The sequence below is a fragment of the Triturus cristatus genome, chromosome 9 (assembly GCF_964204655.1).
Source record: "Triturus cristatus chromosome 9, aTriCri1.1, whole genome shotgun sequence".
NCBI classification, from domain to species: Eukaryota; Metazoa; Chordata; class Amphibia; order Caudata; family Salamandridae; genus Triturus; species Triturus cristatus.
Window position 1 is genome coordinate 364,564,362 of NC_140592.1, and position 21,883 is coordinate 364,586,244.

The 21,883-nt window shown below is 47.5% G+C and overlaps 1 protein-coding gene across 1 annotated transcript; it reads left to right on the forward strand.

Moving 5' to 3' along the window:
• Positions 1-4,606: 4,606 nt before the first annotated feature.
• Positions 4,607-19,722, forward strand: LOC146797947 (caveolin-1-like). Its single transcript, XM_085627803.1, has 2 exons — positions 4,607-4,738; positions 18,881-19,722. The coding sequence occupies exons 1-2, from the start codon at positions 4,652-4,654 to the stop codon at positions 19,217-19,219; spliced, it is 426 nt and encodes a 141-aa protein (XP_085483929.1). The 5' UTR covers positions 4,607-4,651; the 3' UTR covers positions 19,220-19,722.
• The last annotated feature ends 2,161 nt before the right edge of the window (positions 19,723-21,883 follow it).

The following is a 21,883-nucleotide window of genomic DNA, read 5'->3' on the forward strand; positions in this document are numbered from 1 at the left end:
CAGACCAAAGACCAAGTCAACAACCCAGAGCCTACTGACCACCATAACCAGGTAGGGGGATCTGGGCTAAGCAGCAGGTCTTTGACCATGTCTCTGCTAGACCTGGTGCCCCAAGATCCTGCTGTACATGGTCCAGGGCTCACAGCAGTGGGCTCTGAGCACACAACTGGAACTCTAACCTTGCTCTTCAATCCATAGTACTCCATTAACCACCATGTGCAGCCGCAGCCATTCTCAGCAGACCCTAGGCAGGCATGGCATCTGACCACACCGGCACCCAGCGCTTCCACAAACCACAAATATCCCCAGAGTCCACAGCTCAATTTTTTCTGCGGTACACAGCATGCTCTTTGCACACGTGACAAGATTACCACTGAATGCATAGACATTTAGTTTAATATTTTTTAGGAGATTCCCCTTTTTACAATTTTTAGAATAGTTTGAAAACAAGTTTGTTTTTTTGATTCTTAAACCTAAGGACAGATTTACTAAGGTTTTAGTGCAACGCAACTGGACAACTTGCTGCACTGCGTCAAACGGAGAAGGCAGAAATACACCATATCTGCTAAGATATGGCACATTACTGCTCTCCCTCTGCACTGGTGCACTTATGGCTGCCAAGTGCTAAAGCAGGCACAGCAGGACTGGGAACCGAAACCGGCCCTGACAAACAGCTAGGCCGGCCCCCGGGAGTGCATCAAAGTTGTTTGCCAGGGCCGGTTCCGGACACTTTTGCTGTTACAGGGTGGCGATATTGCATCTATGCTGCATAACCTGCCCCAGGTAACAAAACATGCCCTCCAGGGGTCAAAAACCAGCCCCCACCCTGGCGGCCGGCCGGGGATACGCCTGGTGCCTGCTACAGCCAGTCCAGCCGTGAATGCAGGCACCCTTCCACCATCGTGCAAGGGTGCTTGTGTTGCAGCCAGGCATGCCTTCCTGCATAAAGCGATACCAAATGGGATGATGGACGGAGCGTTTGAGCAAATCAAACACTCAGCCCCAGTCAACTGATCTGGGTTTAATCCATCACCATTCTTTAGCTCACTCCACCACCCCAGTTCAGACATGACCATATGCAAATCAGTCTGACCCTGTGCCTCATGGGAACAGTTCAGCCCGAACTGCCAAGCCATGTCTTCCCTGGACGGAAACAAGCATCCTGGGACCGGTTTCGGGTTCATAAGCCTCATCAGCCAGGCAATCTTGAATCCAGTGGCAAAGTGAGCAAGGGACCCACGTCTTGGCACACCCTGCCAACTTAGGGCGAACAAAGCGATACCAAAGGGGATGAACACTCCGTCCATCATCCCCTTTAGTTTTGGTTTTCTGCATAAAAACAATCCTCTGAGGCTTTCTCCTTTTTCTATGAGTGATGCACAATGCACATAGAAAGAGAAACAAAGAAGGAGAAATAAACATATTTCACTTCATTGCCCCTCCTCTGGGAAGGTGTACCGTTTTGTCACATTTCCAGTCAAAATGATACTACCTTTACTCGTGTTAGTAAATTTGCCAAAACTATGTGTGGAACGCCCAAGCTTCACCCATGGAATGCCATCCCAGGTCGAAGTAACGCAAGGCAGCAACTTGTGCTGCCTTGCGTTACTCCAGATTTACTATTCTATGGACAGCCACGCAAGGTGGATCTGCTTGACAGAGTACATCTCACTTAAGGGCTTGCACCACCTTATGTGACGCAACAGCAATGCAAGCCCTTGATAAATGTGGCCCCTAGTGTTTATCTTTCCCATCAAGGGTGCACTTCTGGGATGAACCACATCCCTTCTGGGGTTGAGATGTGGCCTTACTTTTACCCTATTGGCTCCAGGGGATGCGTTTCCACAGTTGGAGTTTGAGAATGATTCTTGAGCGGCTTGCATAATGGCGGCTGGAACATAATTTACACTCTAAGACACTTAGGGGCAGATTTATGTTCCCTGGCGCATCCCTGCAAATCAGCATGGATGTGCCAGGGAAGATGCGTCACGAAAGTTTACCCTTGCGCCACAATAGATGCGCCGCATTTACAATGCAGCGCATCATGGCGCAAGGATAAACAGATGCGTGACGCATCTGATGGCGGAAGGTTGGCGCATTGCTGGCGTTGCGTCGCAGGGGCGACGCAGCTCCAGCAAGGCTTGGGGGTGCCCATCGTTACAATACTGCGTCAATCCTTACGCCTGCTTCAAGCAGGCGCAGGGTTTTGACGCAGCATAGCCGGAAAAGTGACTGAGTGAACTCTTGTAGATTTCACTCAGCCACTTTTCGGAGGCGTTCTTGCGCCGGAACGCCCCCCCCTGTGCAGGTACGCCCACATGTGGCGCAAGCTTTACAACGTGACGCATCTCCCTAGATGCGTCACGTTGTAAATGGGGCGCAACATGGCACAGGGTTTACGCCGCCGCTGCGTCACAAAAGTGACGCAACGGCGGCGTAAAAGTGGCGCAAGTCCGTTATAAATCTGCCCCATAGTCCAGAGTCAGTGGCGTAGCTGCGCGTCATGGGCCCTAGTGTAGAAAAGGGAATGGGCCCTCTGATTGATGATAGAATTGTGAAATACAGCAATAATCAGGGTTCAAAGGACCCCTCAGAGCTCTGGGCCCTGGTGCCACTGCACTTGTTGCACTTGTTGCACCAATGGAAGCTACACCCCTGTCAAGACCGGCAGAATAGAGGTGAGTGTCATGGGATTCTCTCAGCCCCATGGAGGCGGTGAAGTGGGCTTCCACTACTTCTGACCTAGAGGGAAAAGCACATCCGCCCGCCCCTATCTGTTCTGTCAGGCAGTGTAACAATTGAGTTGCTAATAATGTCAGCAGATTCTTACATAACAGGGGTTCAGCCGAGACAGGTATACAATTTCCGTCTTCACCACCACCAAGTAATTGGTGGATGGAAGGTGGTTGGCAGTATTCAGGCAGAGGGCAGGGCGACTGGAACTATGCAATTGTGCGGCTGTGATGTTTTTCTCATAGTTCTAGATTTGATTTATTTGCCACATAATCCATCATCTGCTGCATAATCTGCAGATTTTAACGAAGCTTTTTCGGTTCTAGCTCAAACGGTTCAAAAGTTACTAAAAATGCAGCAACACTTGTTGCCGAGCAGTGGAAGGCCCTTTACAGAGCTTGACTCGTCACCTTCCTGTTGCTTATTACTTTATTTGGGTGCTTAACTAGTACTGATAAAGTGTAACCAATGCCGAGATAGTGCTAACGAGTGTAAAACTGGCGAAATAATGAAGTAATACTATCATAAAATGTGTCGCATTTTGTTGCATAATTTGCCTTTTCTTGCCACATAATTTACTTAAGCCTTCTGCATAATTTGGCCCTACCCTGCCGCATAATTCCCAGTGGCCCTGGCTGAGAGAGGTTACGTCCCTCCTCCGAGGGGAAGAAGGAGGCCTGGGTAACTTTAACAGGTAAACTATAAATCAGGCAGACAGGCAGTGAACTAGGCAAAGACTCAGAGATGGATGCAGAGTATCAATAGATAGATAGATAGATAGATAGATAGATAGATAGATAGATAGATAGATAGATAGATAGATAGATAGATAGATAGATAGATAGATAGATAGATAGATAGATAGATAGATAGATAGATAGATAGATAGATAGATAGATAGATAGATAGATAGATAGATAGATAGATAGATAGATAGATAGATTCAGTAACTAACCAGGCAAATAGAGGGATACACAGGTAGGCACACATATAGGCGGGAATTGAGGCAGAGAGAGAAAGAGGCGGGCAACTTGAACGATTGGAAGGCAGGTGGATAGATATACTGACAATCAGATAGAAAGCTATACAGACAGACAGACAGATAGGCGAGTAGGTGGACAGACAGGCAGGTAGATAGACAGATAGAAAGGTAGATGTATAGTCAGATAGAAAAAATGGTGAGACAAAAAGGTAGATGGACCGACAGACAGATCAATAGGTAGGCCGACAGATAGGTATAGACTTATAAAGACATAAAACTACTAGATAGATAGAAAGATAGATAGATAGATAGATAGATAGATAGATAGATAGATAGATAGATAGATAGATAGATAGATAGATAGATAGATAGACAGACAGACAGACAGACAGACAGACAGACAGACAGACAGACAGACAGACAGACAGACAGACAGACAGACAGACAGACAGACAGATAGATAGATAGATAGATAGATAGATAGATAGATAGATAGATAGATAGATAGATAGACAGATAGACAGATAGACAGATAGACAGATAGATATGACTAGAGAGACATCCACTTGGACAGCTGTACAGCAATACATTAGCTAAACTTTAAAAGTATCGATTAATTTTTGCAAAAGGCTTTATGTACAGCTCCTCCCTTGACCTTGCTTTGTCAGTTTCGGTTTCCTACGCTCAGCTTGATCTGTACACAGAAGCCCATAGAAGCGTTTCTACAACAACCCTACTATAGTTCAGAGCCGGTGAGGCCACCTGACATACCTGAGCAGTGGAGGACAGACAATAGGAACACAGAACTAGCTATTTTTAACCCGTGTTGCATGGAGACTGCAGGCTGCACGCTGCCCAGGAAAGGTTATAAAGGAAGGGTGGGTTTGAGGATCAGACAGCACACCTGCTGACCACGGAGGCTCTTCTCCCACCAACATGGCGGAACCCAGGAGAATCCTGAGCGCACCCATGCATCTGGACATGGAACACCGCGACCCCAACAACCTGAACGACCACGTGCGGGTGAGGGGCTGCCATGCGTCTCCATCTTTCTATTCTAGGGGCTGTGTGTGGATGGGGAAGGCTTGGGGCTGAGGTGAAGAGAGAAGAAGCACAATTAACTAATCGGATGTTGCCTCCCTATTCTCCTGTACTCATTTAAGCAGCTATAGGAGTCCTTCAGGAGATACAATGTGTTCGATGATATTAAGGTCCATTATGCATGCAAGTACTGAATGGTACTGGATTCAGTAAGACACATTCTTCGACCCTAGGCAAGGCCTGGTAAGGCTGACTGAATGTGTGGTCGCCCATCTAGAACCAGCTCACTTACATGGACCACGAGTGCAATACCTTTATTGTGAGTCAGTGGAATGTTCCAGAATGGGCATGCGCAGTCGCAACGAGTGCCTAACAGCTAGGAATCTGATGGCATGTTTATAAAGAATATGACCGATTCCTCTGTATACGAAATGGCCGATGCCAGCCAGGCACTGGCGCATTCATACACCACGCAACAAAGGGTATGTGTACTGCCATAGCATGGCAGCAAGTGATAAAACGCCCTTGGTAAAAGCCAGATCCTTTACTTGTGTAGGCGTATGGCTACATTTTGAGTACATTTCCTACTTCTGTGAAATTTATAAAGAATTCCAGGAGTTCTTCAGAAAATCTGCAACTTGTGCATATTCTCAAATTAACTCAAACAAAAATGTACAAGTGTGTATATTTCTGCATGTGTAAATGGAACTAAAAAGTGCATTTCCAATACTTATGTTTTTTTGGTTTCTCTTTGGGTGAAGATATTTTCCCTAAGAAGAAACCGCTACATCTGCATCCCTACTAATTTAGGACTATCCCATGTACCGGGCACGAAAAGGGATTTCGTTTTACCCTTGATATGAGTAAATCTATAACTTATTTTAGGGTGGGAAACTACCTGCAAAAACATTGGGAAATTCCAAAAATTTGAGTCAGTAACAGTTGAAGGGTGACCCATCCTCGAATGCTTCCAAACCCCATTGTAAGAGCAGAGCACAGAAGTGCAGGTTTTTTCTATGCATTCTGATACTTGTAGTCCTAAATTAAAAATATCATAAAGAGGACTGCAAGTGCCAGAAAAGAAAAGAAAGACCCTGGTCTGCAGGCCCTGTAAAGCTTGAAAGACTTCTTTAATAACATACTTGCTCCCATGAAACTTTTACCAAACTGACAAAATTTCCATTTGAGAAAATCAGTGGGTGCCCACTGTGCCTGATTTTGTGAATCGCAAATTAGATTGTGCCCTCACAAAATCTGCTATTTGTGTTACTTTTATAATAGTTTTGAGTATCAGGCCCTTGGTGACACAAAAAAATGATTGCTATCAGTAAATTTTGCAAAGCAGGCTGTAGTTAGAAAATTACGTAACATGATGAGGAGCTATTTGGTGTCATGACTCATGAGAGAAGAACAACTTTGGAATGGTCGATGGGTAGATATTTAGAGTAGCCAAATGTATGGAGAGCGTTGGTAGATAAATTAATGCATAGAAAGGGTATAAATACTTAGATTAAGGGCCAGGTGTACATAGGTAATTGTTTCTGATTACTAAAATAATATTTTTTTGTGATTCGCTATTTGGTAATCGCAAACACTCATGTACAAATGTGTTAGTTATACATTTTGCGATTCCCAGTGGGTCACAAAAAGACCTACCTCATGAATATTAATGAGGTAGATCTCGGTTTGCAACCTATTGGGAACAGCAAAAGTCACAGGGATGGTGGCCTGCTGGGGTTATCAGACTACCATGTCTGTGATTGCTTTAATATAAAGCAATCTTTTTTCTAAATGCAGCCTGTTTTCCTTAAAGGAAAATGGGATGTATTGAAAAAAGGAAAATGAAAAGTTTCTTTTCATTTTTTAAGAGCAGCTATTAAAAAATGTTTTAGCAATCATTCACAAAGGGGAAGGAGGTCCATGGGGACCCCTTCCCATTTGCAAATGTAGTAGGTGGTAAAATGCGAATGGTTAGCGACCACATTTCAGTCGCAAAACATTCACACATACTGCTGCGATTCAGTATTAGGAAGGGATGCCCTCAAAACGCCCCTTTCTAATACCAAATCGTAAAGCTAATTTGCAGTTCAGTAATAGATTAGCGAAACGCAAATAGGGATTTGTACATTTCAAAAAGCCTTTTTGCGATCTAAAACAGGCCGATTCTCTGAACCAGCCCGTTTGCAAACACAAAAACGCTTTGCACATATGAGAGCAAGGAAAGACACTTTGGTAGTGGGGTAGAGGGGAGAAAAATGGGATAATAGTAAGTTTGGTGTCAGGAGAGAAGGGGAATGACTTTGGAATGTATTGAAATGTATGGAAAGAGATGTTCAATAAAACAATGCATAAAAAGGGTCTATATACATAAGAGATCCAAGAGAGCAAGGAGAGACACTTTGGTAGTAGGGCTGAGGGGAGTAGAATGGATTAATAGTACGTTTGGAACAAGGGCAGAGAACTTAGGAAGAATAAGAAGGAAGCATTTATTGCCTGATACATTATTGTGCAAACATCATTTAGTTGCATCCAATCAGGTTGTCATGTTAAGAGTTTTATTCAGTTTAAACCCCTGCTTGCTCAGAAGTTTATTGGTAAGTGATCTGAGATTATTCAGTTAACGACAATACCTCATTTTTGGTATATCACTTCACACTTCTGATGTTTTTAACTGGAGTAAAAAGGGGGGTACTATTCTCCAGTTTAATGGTACTAATTTCACCCATCTGGAAAGGCAGAATTCACTGCATGTTTCAGCAGCTAGATATCAGATCACTGAGCCATCCTGTTCACTAATCAATGAAGAGGACGGCTCTTCCTCTTTTTAACATCCTAGGGCCATGTTACACATTTATTTTATGGAGGATCAACCTGAGGAGATTATATCAGACAATGGGGTGCAATTTGTCTCTGGTGAGGTGGGTAAAGTTCGAGTGACAACTTCATTCGGCATCTCAAAAGATCACTTTAGCAAACACAAACAAATGGTCTTGTGGAATGTTTCAATAGGCTGCTTGGTGTTTGTGTGAGGTGGGCTTTGGCCAATAAGTGTGATGTCCATGATGCGGTTCAAACCATGTTGTTGTTTTATAGAACCACCCCGCATTCCACCACAGCTTTCTCTCCTTTTGAGGCTCTTAAAGGAAGGAAACCTGCAATCCCGTTTAGGCCTGCTTGGATGAGCAAGTTTTTATAAACAAATTATCACAACATTGTCATAATGAATTGCTTCAACATAGTGTTGAATGTGCTCAGCAGAAACAGAAATTGTATTATGAGGCAAGCAAGAAAGTGAAAGTATGGCCGTTTAGGGTTGGTGATTCTATACGGATCAAAACCCCAGGGTTTGTGATGAAAGGTGAGCCTAAGATTACTGATCCTTTCGGTCATTGACAAAGTGTGTGGTAAGGGTCCATGGTCACAACTGGTGGAACACTGCCAGAATTGTTAAAGTTGCTGTACGTGATGAGTCTGTTAAGTGTGGTCCGGATAAATCTGTCAATCCTGGTGTGTGTTTGAGACAACCCCTGATTATTCCTAGCAAGTCTCTTGGGGCCTGTTCTGGAAATATTGAAGGTGTTTTGGCTCCTCTACTGAGGAGCCTTAGGGCTTGAAAGATTCCAAGCAGGTACCGTTAGTACCTTTTTGCTACTATTCTATTGTTTTTTTTCCTTTGAATTTTTTTCTTTTGCCCAATTCTACATGCTTTTGTCTATCTTCTTGTTACCCTATATGCATCTCTCTCTTTCATTTCTTTTTTTCTTTTCTTTTCTTAATAAAAAAAGAGGGGGAAATTATTTATAGCGAATGTTTAGCATATGTCAGTATAAAGGTTGTTATGCAATTGTCTTGAGTCACCATGTTTGTCAATTTTGTTTTTATATTTTGTTTTCTTGTGTTGTATTAAGACAAATGTATACTCAAAAAGGAAAAACTAAGGGGTATATTCACAAGAACGTGTGATAACTACCGCAAGAGTAGCTTAACGCAACTCTCAACATTGGAGCCCATTGCGGGAAAATAACCCTGTGACAACGTGGAATTCACAACAAGGCGGTACCATGCGATAGTCTGCCTAAACCATGGACAACATCCGCGATACATCCACCTCAATGGAGATAAAAACACAAACCACAACACAAAAAACCTGCGATGGGCCAAAGTGCGATGAGGAAATCAGCGATAAGCAGCACCAGGCCTGCAACACACACCTAGCAAGTGCTAAAAATCACCATAAAAGTAGAAAAAACACCCAAACACAAACTGACCAACACCCAAGCACCATGGAGGCAGCCGGACCAGGTGCAGAGAATGAGCGCAACCCCGCGAGCACCCCGGACGACCAGCCCGGGACCTCGGGACAGGGAAGGGCAAGGACAAGAAGAAGAGGAAGACGAAGTTCAGTCCACAGGCGAACAGGATCATAATCACTGAGGTGATGGAATACCATCAACAACTGTTCGTCACCTCCAACGTGTCATTGGGCACCAAAACTGGAATATGGCGGGACATCGTGGACAAGGTGAATCCCGTTGGAGAGCACAAGTGGACAATGGACGAGGTCAAGAGGCGATAGAATGACATCAAGAGAAAGACCAAGGAGAAACTCGCAGCCAACCAGAAGGCAGCAAGGCAGACTGGAGGTGGGAGCCCAGCACCACAGCTCGTGCTGGATGACATGGAGGAGCTGGTGGCGACAGTCATCAGTGTGGACACTGTTGCAGGAGTCGGGGGACCGGACACTGCTCTACAGGACACAACACAACCGCAACAGGTCGAGTGACCACCAGGTACTGGGGGGACGGGTGGAGATGGCCACGATGGCACACATGCACAATCAAGCAGTGCACACCCTCATTGACTCTGGGTCATCGCCCAGATCCATAGACTGTCACAATGTACAATGCCATGCTGTCTGAATGTCAACATGTACCATGCGGCTACATACATGTGGAAACATTGCAATACACCATCTCCCCTTCACATTGCAGGGTCACCATCAACACCCACTGCAGAGCAGTCCCAGCCACTCTTCACTGATGATGAGGAGGACAACCCCAGCATTGATGCACAAGCCCTCCTGGACATCATTGACATCATCCGTGACTCACCTCCAGGATCAGGGCTGACCAGCTGCATCGAGGAGACCCCACCCACCACCCAAACCACCCAGCAGGAGGCACCCACGGCTCCAGCAGTCTCCCAAGACCCCCAGGAACAACACACGGCCTTCCAACGCCGTGTGCTTGAGACCCAGAGGGAGACGGCTGAGCAAGTGCCAGTGGAGTTCGACCTCTTGGCCACCAAACTGGACGCCATCCATGGGTGTCTCGGCCTGCTCCATGGTCTCCAACGAGCCCTGACTGACATCGCTGGAGTCCTGATGCGGAGAGAAGAACACCTGTCCACTCAGAGGGGCACCAGCGATACCAGCTGTGAGCTGGCACACATGTGGAGGATCATGGAGGACATGGTGCGGATGGCGGCGGAAAGGATGGCAGCCACCGCTGTACATCAGCGAAATGTAGCTGGGATCTACCATGCCCTGCAGATCATCATCATGGCATTGCTGCCAAAAGGCGTGGCGCAGATGAATGCTGCTGCCCCAACACCATCCCCATCTCCGCCCCCTGGTGTGCCATTTCCTCTCAGTGCAGCAGATGTATCCAATCCGGCACCTGATGTGTCAGTGGCACACAGTGCCTCAGCCGGTACTGCAACACCCACAGGTGGGGCAGAGCACACATCCAGGGATGAGGACGTGGATGGGTTTGTGATCAGGAGGCACTAGCATTCATTTCCGCCACCTGGCCTGTTTCTGCTTGGTGCCGCACATGGCCTCATGACCTTCCACTGATCCCCGATAAACTCCAATGCACTCACCTTGGACAGCGACATGGACTGCCATATCCTGTTTGATGACCAATGACACGGCAAGCAGACTGCGGACTGTACCCTTCCTCTTCCGCAGTACTTGTCATCCCCCGATGGACTCTGGCTGGCCCTCCACGGGCCCATATTGTGCAGTGTGCTCGGCATTGCCCTGTACCGCTCCAGCTGCAGAAATGCACTGGATGTGCAATAAACATCGAGTGACGCACTGCTGTGTCATGTCTTTCATCATTTATGTATGAATGTGTGGATGAATTTAGGGACAGTGATTTCCCTTGCGTCGATGATCCTCATCTTGTGGGATGCTAGTCAGAGGGTGCCACATTGCATATTGTGTACCGGGTCCCGTGAACACTACAACAGGGACACACGCATCAGTCACTTCCATGTCCGGACATGGACTGAACCACGCCCAGAGCCCATGAGTCATATATGCAGGCTCTGCTCTGGTCCGGAGTACGGCAGGCCAGTCCACTCCGCTTACGCTCCGAGGGGGGCCCTCATTGCTACCCGTCGCAGGTGTACTCGCTGGAGGTGTGCAGGTCACTGGTCTAGTTGTCCGCATGTCACATGAGTTGTTGCGCACAGGGTTAGTGGCACCCTAGACCTTGCGGCCGTCACGGGCCTACCACCACGTGGCACTGACTGGCGTTGCAAAGGGTTGGTGGCACCCGAGGCCTTGTGGCTGTCATGGGCCTACCACCACGTGGCGCTGACTGGCGTTGCACTGGGTTAGTGGCACCCGGAGCATTGCGGCCGACACAGGCACCCCACCACAGGACGGTGACTTTGGGTGCACCGAGTCAGTAGCACCTTAAGCTGCTGAGCGGGTGTGCAGCCTGCGATGATGCCCCGTCCCAGCGGTCCGGACAGCTCAGGTTTTGTGAGCCCTGCTGGACCGCAGTGTAGGCCGGAGCCAGCAGGCAGCGCGGGCCTACCGACACGTAGCATCGCTTCCGGGATCCCAGAGTTAGTGGCACCCATTGGGCTGAGCGGGTGTGCAGCCTGCGATGATGTCGGGTGCACTGGTATGTCCAATTTGCACTTGGATGTCCCACTTGACTCAGGGGCCAATAGCCTTCGATCTAATCTTCAGGCCATGGACCTGCTTCAGAAAGGCTTTCAACCGACGCATATCAGGGGCCATCTTCTAGATCACATTTACAGTAATCTAGAGAGCCTAACTGTGGAGACACCCATACCATTACCCTGGACCGATCACTTTCTGGTACCTTTTTCTTGGTCTACCGGCAGCTCTCCTGTTCCACACACCCACAATAAGCGTTGGGGAAGAAAATGGGCTTCACTTCCACTCGCTAAATGGAAACTGGCTCTCTCTGATCAGCCAGCCCCGGAGGCGACTAACCCCGACACAGCCACTGTCAATTTTGACAATTGGATCTCCAGCACCCTCGATCTAGTCCTTCCAAAGGAATCTTTGCATCTAATAAATAGACCCAAAGTTGCTCCCTGGTATTCGCCTGCTCTCAGGACTAGGAAACAACTTTGTCGCAAACTAGAGAGAGCCTGGAGACAAGAATATTCTCAATCCAAAAAAGTGGAGTACCGAGCTGCTATAAAGCTTTATAAAAATGAAATGAAATCTGCCCAAGCTCAATTTTATGATTCAAAAATTAATTCAGCTGCCAACTCTCCTAAGGATATTTTTAAAATTGCTAAATCCTTAATTACCCCCCCTCCTCCTGAGCGCCAGTCACTTGACGGCGCAAAAACCCGTTGCAATAACTTAGCAATCTTCTTCTCTCAGAAGATTTCAACTATCTATTCCTCTTTCTCCATAGCTGGTGGGAACTTGGAGCCTACCACCACAATGGATCCTGACACGATGACTCCTTGCCTGTTGAATAAATTCCCTCTTCTAGACTCCTCCTCATTGGATGGAATAATCTCCAAAGTTACCTCGGGTTCCCCCAACGACCCAGCACCTCCTCAGACTCTTATCAAAGTCATCGACGTCATCCGTCCTGTCATCTTGGATGTCCTCAATGCTTCCATTGCTTCGAATTCTGTCCCAGTTCAATGGAAGTGTGCGATGGTTAGGGCACTTCTGAAAAAACCCACCTTAGATCAGAACAACTTGGTCAACTTTCGCCCTATCTCCCTACTTCCTTGGATGAGCAAACTTCTTGAGAGACACATTAATAACATCTTAGTGGACTATTTAGAATCCAATAGCCTACTATGTGCCTCTCAGACGGGCTTTCGCCCTCAGCATGGAACTGAAACTGCCCTTATAGCAGTAACAGAAGAGACTAGAGCGGTGCTGGACCAGGGAGGAAAAGCATCCATCATATTACTCGACCTCAGTGCCGCGTTCGACACTGTCAACCATGCCATCCTATTACATCGTTTGAAAGGCATGGGTGTGTCGGGCGCGCCCCTGGAATGGCCGACCTCCTTCCTGGATGAGCGTTCTTTTCAGGTGTTCGAGGGTGAGACGACTTCTGCCAAGCAACCCCTTAGTTGTGGGGTCCCGCAGGGCTCGTCCCTGAGCCCCACTCTTTTTAATGTTTATATGCAACCTCTAGCAAATATAGTCCAGCCCTTTGGTGTGCGTATTGTCACCTACGCAGACGACACCCAACTGGTGGTCTCTTTGGACCACTTGGAGGGGTCGTATAACACCCTGGGTCCGTGTCTAGAGGCTGTTGCTGAGTGGATGCACTCGTCTTGTCTTAAACTTAATGGGGAGAAGACGGAGATCATGTTATTAGGTAACTCTTCACCGAACACCTTGGCCTCCATGTGGCCTACATGCCTCGGCACTCCTCCCCTCCCTAAGCCCCAGATAAAGAGCCTTGGAATTTGGCTTGACAGGGCGCTTGACTTCTCGATCCAAGCTACCAAAACTGCCTCAACCTGTGCGGGGTTAATGAAAATGCTCTGCAAGATTCTTCCTCTGCTCCCTTTCCAGGCGAGGAGAGTCATGGTTCAGGCCCTGATTCTCTCTCGCCTGGATTATGGGAATGCCTTATATTTAGGCGCCCCTGCAGCGGTGACCAAAAGGCTCCAAGTCACCCAAAATTGTGCCGCCCGGCTATTGTTTAATATTCCCCGTTGGCAATCAGCCAAGAAAGCCCTTAAGGAGCTTCACTGGCTTCCAATGACTGCCAGAGCTCAGTTTAAGGCTATGTGCATTGTGCACAAATCTTTTCATCGAGCAGGCCCTGCCATCTTGTTCCCCTTTGTAGTGCCTTACGTCCCTCCCAGAGCCCCCCGCTCCAGCTCACTGCACTTAGTAACTTCAACAAAGGTTATCAAAGCTCGTTGGGGCGGTCGCTCCTTCTCACACTCTGCTGCCAAACTATGGAATTCCCTTCCTTTGAGTATTAGACAGATCAACAACAGGCTGGCATTCAGGAAAGTCCTAAAAACTCATTTGTTTGCAAAAGCGTGTTAATGTACCTTGGAGCTCATCATAGTAATCTGCAGAAGCGCGACGAGGCCTCCGGGTAGTTATGCGCTATATACATATAATTTTCTATGCCATGGAGTGATCAAGACCCAGCACTAATCGTGAGACCTGGTGGCCTGCGGAGCGGGGCTGCATGGTGTGGAGGGTGCCATGTCCGCGGGCCCCGGGCTTGTGGCTTGCAGTGGCACCTGGTGGGACCTCCTGTCTACACGCCGGTAGCGGAAGGTGAGCAGTGAGGCCGGGGTGTGCATGGGCAGGCATGCTCCGATGGGCTGCGGAAGGGGCTGGGGTCTCTCTGCCTGGGTGTGCATGGGTGGGCAGGCGATGTTGTCTTGTGCAATTGTGTGTACTGTGCCAATCATGTATCTGGACTCTGTTTCAGATGACGGGTCTGTCTCAGATGTGTGAACTGGTGTACTGCTATACATACCGGCAAGTGGTTGGAGACACACCGGTGACAGCACATGAGCAGTGTGGCCTGGGTGCGCAGGGGCGGCACTCTCTCTCTCTCTCTCTCTCCCCCTCTCTTCTTCTCTCTCTCTCTCCCCCTCTCTTCTTCTCTCTCTCTCTCCCCCTCTTTTCTTCTCGCTCTCTCTCTCCCCCTCTCTTCTTCTCCCCCTCTCTCTCTCTCTCTCTCTTTTCTCTCCCCCTCTTCTTCTCTCTCTCTCTCTCCCCCCTCTTCTTCTCTCTCTCTCCTCCTCTCTTCTTATCTCTCTCTCTCCCTCTCTTCCTCTCTCTCTCCTTCGCTCTCTCTCTGTCCTCTGATGTGCGCAGGACACACCTTCTCATCATGATTTTTGTCTTGTAGGCTGTGACCTACGTATTGTCCCGAGGGGAGCCGCCATGTGTCTTCATTTCATTTCAGTGTTCATGTTAATAAAGTTTCATTTGTTGTTTTGAAAGTGAATGTGTGATGCTCATTTTTGTGACGACACATGCATGTCACCAGTTGTGATTGTGCGACATCAAGCGAATTTTTTTGTACGTGTTTAGGTGTCGCTGATGTGGCATATCTTTGCTCGGGGGGGGAGTGCCAGGAAGGAGGGGGTCCTTGGGGTGGTGGCGGCGGGTGTTGTTGCCCTTTCAGCCCTCTGGGCTGCATGTTCAGTTGCCCGGGTTCATCTGTTGCCCTTCCGATGTGGCTGTGGGCTGTACTCCCTTTTGTGGTGCAGGCTGTGGTCCGACTTTGCACCAGGTCAGAGCAGGTGTTATTTTCCTGCTGCCAGTTCTAGCTGGTCATTGTGAATGTTGTGGAGTGGTGTTGTTGTGGCTTTTGCCATGGGAACGCCTACTCTGCATCTCATTAGCGATAGTTGCGGGGGTCATCTGTGGCGATGTTTTTTGCGGCTGCTATCGCGGGTAAACTGGTGCTGTGGGCTGTTAACACCAGCTTGTGATTGGGGCGATAAGTTTATCACAACTTTGGCTGCGATAATGTGCCATTAACTCGGCTATAGATCCTTCTGAATATCCCCCTCAATGTAGTAAGGTCTTTCTTCTATTATTATTTCTTATGTTTGTATGACTCCGACTATGTATGTTCTCTCTTGGAACACTGTATTGTTGCTGTTCCAGAGAGTGACGGTTGGCTTCAGTCTGTTTGCTTGAAGCGGTCGGGGGTACAGCTGATTTATTTAATTAAAGCATTGTTTTTCCCACTATGGTCACAAGGGACTTGCGTTATTAATATTCATGAGACTGGTCGCAATTTGCGACCCATTGGGAATGGCCGGCACTCAGAGGGATGGTGGCCTGCTGAGGTCAACAGACCACCATGTCTGTGATGGCTTTTCAAATAAAGCAGTTTTTTTTTTTTTTTTAAATGCAGCCTGTTTTTCCCAAAGGAAAACGGGTTGCATTTGAAGAACAAGCATTTACAATGCAATGGTCTCGGCATTGTTAAAGTTAGAGCTGTTGGCATTGCTCATGACACTATTCTTGTTTTTGTTTTTAAAACATTTAAAGAAACGGCATTGTTATTTACAATGTTAATAGCTTAATCACTCTCCAATGCGAGACCTATTGCATTTGCACTCACACACAGAGCCACACACACACAGCCACCCAAACACAGAGCCACCCACACACACAGAGCAACCCACACACAAATAGAGCCACCCACAGAGCCACCTACACACACAGTTACCCACACACAGACAGAGCCACCACGCATAGAGCCAGACACACAGCCACACACACAGAGCCACATACACAGAGCCACACTCACAGAGCCACACATACACACACAGTGGCTTCCACAAACCTTCCAGCATCTGTGACGAGATTAGCAATAAATCATTTAACAGTGTTTAAGGCACGAGAAACCTAAAAAGGGTGCCAGGTAGTTGAAGCTCCCCCCACAGCCAAGCATCACAGCGAAGACCTGGTCTCTTGGTAACACCCACTAGGAGATATATGTCCCTTCCACTCTGGAACCATCACGCCCCACACCCCCTTTCCCGTCACACGTTCAAGGGTACCCCCTCGCCCGCCTGGCATCCGCATCCCATGGCCACCCCTTCCGTGCCCAGCTCATACATTCACAAAGCTTCCCCAGCTAGAGCCCTCCTACTACCCCTCCTTCCCTCCTGTCATTTTCACCTTCAAAAGATGGCGGGCAGGGAAGAAAAAAAATTCCCTCCCGTGAGCAACGCTCTTCTTCCTGCAGTTCTGGGAGCCATGCACGGAGAGCCTCCCCTCGTTCCCGCCCCTACCGCCACGGCCTGCACAGCCCCGAGAGCGGTGGAGACGGCGCAGCGGCGCCCAAGGATGCCCGCTTCGGGGGAGCGGAGAAGCCATGTATAAGCCAGGCTTGTCGTCCGCTCCGAAGCGAGCCCGGGCGGTGCTTTGTTACATTGTTGCAGCGCATAAAGGCTGCGCGGACACACATAGATTACTTGCACCCCCGGCCGCTCCCGCGCCGTGTGCCTCGCGCTCCCTCCAGTTGCTGTTCTTTTTTTTTATCCTCGCCGAAGCAGCATAACAGACGCGCTCCTTCGAACACCAGAGCGCCTGCGTAGCACTGGCCCGAGCGAACGCTGGGAGCTGTAGTCCCATGGGTAGCGACGGCGTGATGCCACAGAACGTCTTCAAGTGCGAGGAGGACTACAAGCCCCAGGTTCCTCTATAACCGCTCGCCCCTTCCCTTCGCTGTTTGCCAGGAGGGCCTGGGAGCAGGAAGGGGATGGCGGTTAGTGTATTGGGGTTCTAGGCGCCATTAATCCAGGATGCCCAAAGCCTGTACTATGTTCAGTGCCCATGTACGCTCTGTGGTTTTACAGTGCTCAGCGTGGACGATATTTGAGGGCATACTTTAAAGCAGCAGACGCAACTCGATTTTCACCCATGGTTTCCAAACTTCTGCAGAGGTAAAACAGGACCGTTCTTAAAGCGGCAGTGCTGGCGTACCCTCAAGACCGTACTGAGATAATGTGACAACCCAAACAAGGCAGAGCAAAAGGCAAGCACACCACTGCCTTTCTCCGAGGCAGAGCAGAAATGCCTCGGAGAAACGCAGTGGCAGTTTCGAATTCGGGGGCGTGTTTTCCTTTACTCTCCTCTTGCCATTGGCTGGAGGAGATAATTAGACTTCTTGAAAAAAACACGCCCCCGAATCCGAAAAGGACGGGGCCCAATCGGAATGACGGACCTCTTCTCCAATGGCTGGCCAGCATTCAAGAGGCCAGCCAATGGAGAACAGGGGAGAAGAGGGGCGGGTTCAAGCCCCTCTTCTCCAAGTCATTAAAATCTCGGATCGAGACTGCGCAAGCGCAGCCTTCGAGCCGAGACCTAATAAAAATGAAAAGTTTTCTTTTCATTTTTTTAAAGTGGGTGGTGGTCTGTGGTCACTGCCAGCTCTGAAAAAAAAATTGGGGACCCCTTCCCGTTTGCGAATGGCTTACCACCATATTTGAAATTGGTGGTAATCTGCGAATGTTTTGCGACCGCATTCCTGGTAGCAAAACATTCATACATACCAGGGCGACTCGCTATTAGGAAGGGACGCCCTTTACAAGCTCCTTTCTAATGGTGACTCGAAGAAACCCGATTTTACGAGTCGGTAATAGGTACCAGCTCACATAGTAAGGTTAGTACACAGGAAAATGCATTTTACCAGTCGCAAATGGCCTGATGATTTTTTTACGACCAGAAAAATGCCTCAGTCATCTGACCCTTTGTGCTTTATTCCAACCCTTCCATAGATTTTGCAGTTTCTTACTTGGTCTTCCTCTTTTCAGCTTTGTATTGTCTCTCTCTCTGTATCTCTCCCTCTCTTTTTTCTTTCTAGTCCTCTCTTTGTCTCTTGTCACTGACGCCTCATTGTGGCAAGGGAGGAGGTTTTCAATTCTTATGAACCTGTCCTGAAGCTAACAGCATGGCTATAACCAGCTTCCTCCTAGGGCCAGAAACTAACTAGCAGCACATACCTAGCTGCCCTAGGCACCACTCTTTTCAGCATCCTGGGATGCCATGCTAAACATATTTAAATACCACAAAATCAGGCCTTTTTAAATGAATTCATAACAAGGAAAGTGATGTCAACTGCCATTAAGTGTTAATATGTGCCTTCAAATATGTCCCAGGACATTGTTTTTATTTCAAATGTGGTGCTCAAGTTAGCACAAAAATAGAGAGGGGCCCTCTATGATGTTCCTGCCCCGGGTCCCACAAAAGCTTCTGAGAGGCCTCTTTGTCCTTTATAACTCTTGTCCCAAACCCCCGAGTTTCTTCTATCCCTGCTCTCCTAGTGTCGACACTTATTGTGAATGACTTTATTTTTTACACCTCTTTTCTAGGTGCTCTTCGAAGATGCTTTCGGAGAACCAGAAGGATCACACAGCATCAATGAAGTTTGGGAATGTTCCTTCAACACCTTTCGAGAAGTGAAGAACGGCTGTTACCTCTTCCTGTCCGTTCTGTGGGGCGGCCCACTGGCCTTCTGTTGGGCACTGAAGTTCGCCTACCTTCAGTGCTGCCACATCTGGATGATTGGGCCCTGTCTCACCTGTTGGAGAATGAATCTCGGCTGCATGAAGCATTTCTGGAGCTCCTGCATCCACTGCCTGTGCGACCCAGTCTGCGAAGCCTGCGGCCTATGCTTCAGCAATATCCGTGTGCAGCACAAGAATGTATAAAGTCACCAAAACCCGATGCAGAAGAGAGCCTACTATCGACAACACAACATCGAAATAGAAAGAGGACTAAGAATGCAAGTTCTCTTCCGTGGTGGACAGATCTCATTCACTACAACTTGCGACTCACCAGAACACTTAGGGGCATATTTATGTAGCGTTCAGGCAGCGAAGCGAACCCAGCCACCTTGCTGCGCTGCCTGAGAGGGAAAGAGCAGGATTCCCGGTTTTATGGCTTTTTTTATATTTCCGTCTGTATTACTAATTTTATCTGAATTTATCTGTATTTATTTTAGGTTTTGTTAAAAGTTTTTGGAGATTTCCATATTAATTTAACCGACAAATGAACATTCTTATTTGAATGTCTGCAAGTTTTCAATGATATTAAGACCTGCAGATGATAAACCAAAACTCTTTTTCGAAAATATTAAACTTTTAGGATCAATCTTATGCCTGTATACTGCTCTTTCAGCATCATTATTAAAATGTCTAAATTTTTTAACCTACTTACCTGCCCATGTGCACGGCTATTGGACTGACAGTCATTACTTACAGTATTTAGAAGTCCTCAGAAAAGATCCTGAATTCCGTTTTTATCTACTTTTAAAAATAAATATAGACAGGTAAATAAATACATTTCTGTCTTCCAAATATCTGTACAAATCACTAGAAACGGAACACAGGGAGCGTTAAACATAATGCAACGCATTCCTGTCCTACTTTGTGCTGGCACCCTTTTGGCCGGCTATCTCCAACAAAGACACCCTTACACCAAGGGTGCCTGCGTTGTAAACAGGATTGTTTTTGTGCAGGAAGGGGCCCCTTCCTGCACAAAAACAATCCCTTGAGGCATTTTCCACTTTCTATGTGTGCTGCAGAATGCTTCCCACATAGAAAGAGGAAGTAACTAGAAGTAATAAAGATATTTCCCCTTGTTACGCCTCCCTTGGGGAAGTGAAGCATTTTGACTAACCCTGGGCGTGACACTACGCCTCGCCCACGTAGTGTACGTAGCGCTGCCTGCTTCGCAGTTTTCGAAGTAGGCGAAGCAGGCTAGCGCTACGCACATGCCAGGGCGAAGCGTAGCTGCCTGCCGCCGCCACCCGCCTCCCGCCCGCCCTCCTTTTAAATCAAACCCTGCATGTAAAATAAATAAAAAGTAAAGAAACTTACCTGAAGCGCGATTGATGCGCATGCGCGGGCGTCCGCGCATGCGCATTTGTCAGAAGAAGTTGGAAATGGAAGAGGGAGCCCCGGAGACGCCGCGCTTCAGGTAAGTTTCTTTACTTCTTATTTATTTTACATGCGGGGATTGATTTAAAAGGAGGGCGGGCGGGAGGCGGGTGGCGCGTAGTGGGCCTATGCGTAGCGCGCGAGTGTGTGTAGATTTGGGCACACTACGCGCTGCTTCACGTAGCCCCACTTCGCCCACCCTTAATTTTGACACATTCCCAGGTTTACCACTGATGGTAAATCTGAGAATGCGCCAAAATCCGTGGGTGGATGCTTGGGAACATCCATGCTACACACATGAAAGACATGCCTGGGGAAGAGTAACACAACACAGCGATTTAAACTACGTTTCATTACTCTGTATTTATCAAGCCATGCAAGGCCATACAAAGCGGCCTTGTTTGGCTTGATATATCAAACGTAGGAGTTGCGTCGCTCTTGCGCCCCGTTGCATGGCTTTAAGGGCTACAAAACTCCTACATATTATGCTCCACAATATCTCTTTTTGTTTATTTTGACATTTGTATAATATTTAACCATTCTGAATAGTCCTAGGTGAATACAAGAAAATAAGCTAAGAAAAGTTTAATGTTTCACTAAAAATCACATTAACCTATATAAATAAACAATCACAGGTGCCTGACATTTTGGACTTATAAAACACCCATAATTGGAGGCACCAGGGTTTGTTTCCATTGCTTTCAATAGAAGGTAACCTCTTTTACCTGTCCCAGATGTGGGAATTCTTTATACCCATTTTAAAACCCTCTGTGCCATAATCTTTTATTATTAGGTCGAGTCTGGGCAGCACATAAGCTGCTCTGCGAGGCATGCTGTTTTCAGTTAGGGACTTGAGGCACCTTCCATGTCTCACCCATCTTTTCAATTGGCTCCTGTTACTGTTCTTTCGAAATCGTTGCTTTTCATTCATGAATAGGCTTAGTAGTCCTTCCTTGGAACCACCTTGTCTTCATTTTGAACCTCCCATGAGGACTGGCCTTTTTACTTGTGTTGTTACACGGTCTGCTTTATCTAGGCTGTGAGCACTATTTTCTTCAATGAGTTACCCCTTTTCCACCCACTATGTGCTTTCCTAAAAGTAGCACGCCACACGCTTTTATTTTAATTACTAATGGCGGTCCGCTTTAACTAAAGCAGATGTGTTTCTTTATTTATTTACGTTACCAGTGCGGTCAGCGTTAAGTATAGCGGCCGCGCTTTTTATTTATTTAATTTGGCAGTGCGGTACGCTCTAACTTTAGTGGCCATGGTATGAAACTTTTTTTTGCAGTGAAAGCCCACATACCATGCTTTGACTTACATAGTGGCCCGCCCCTTTTTTTATACGCTGCTGCCGTATTCAGGTTACTGCAAGCCGTGTCTAAAGTAATGGGCGTGCCCACCATTAAAGTGAAAGCACGGCATGGGGCACTT

Bases quoted from the DNA above. Each gene is read 5' to 3' on its own strand.
- LOC146797947 (XM_085627803.1), top strand. From the start codon at position 4,652: ATGGCGGAACCCAGGAGAATCCTGAGCGCACCCATGCATCTGGACATG. The intron at 4,739-18,880 runs GTGAGGGGCTGC...CCTCTTTTCTAG, and splicing joins ACCTGAACGACCACGTGCGG to GTGCTCTTCGAAGATGCTTT.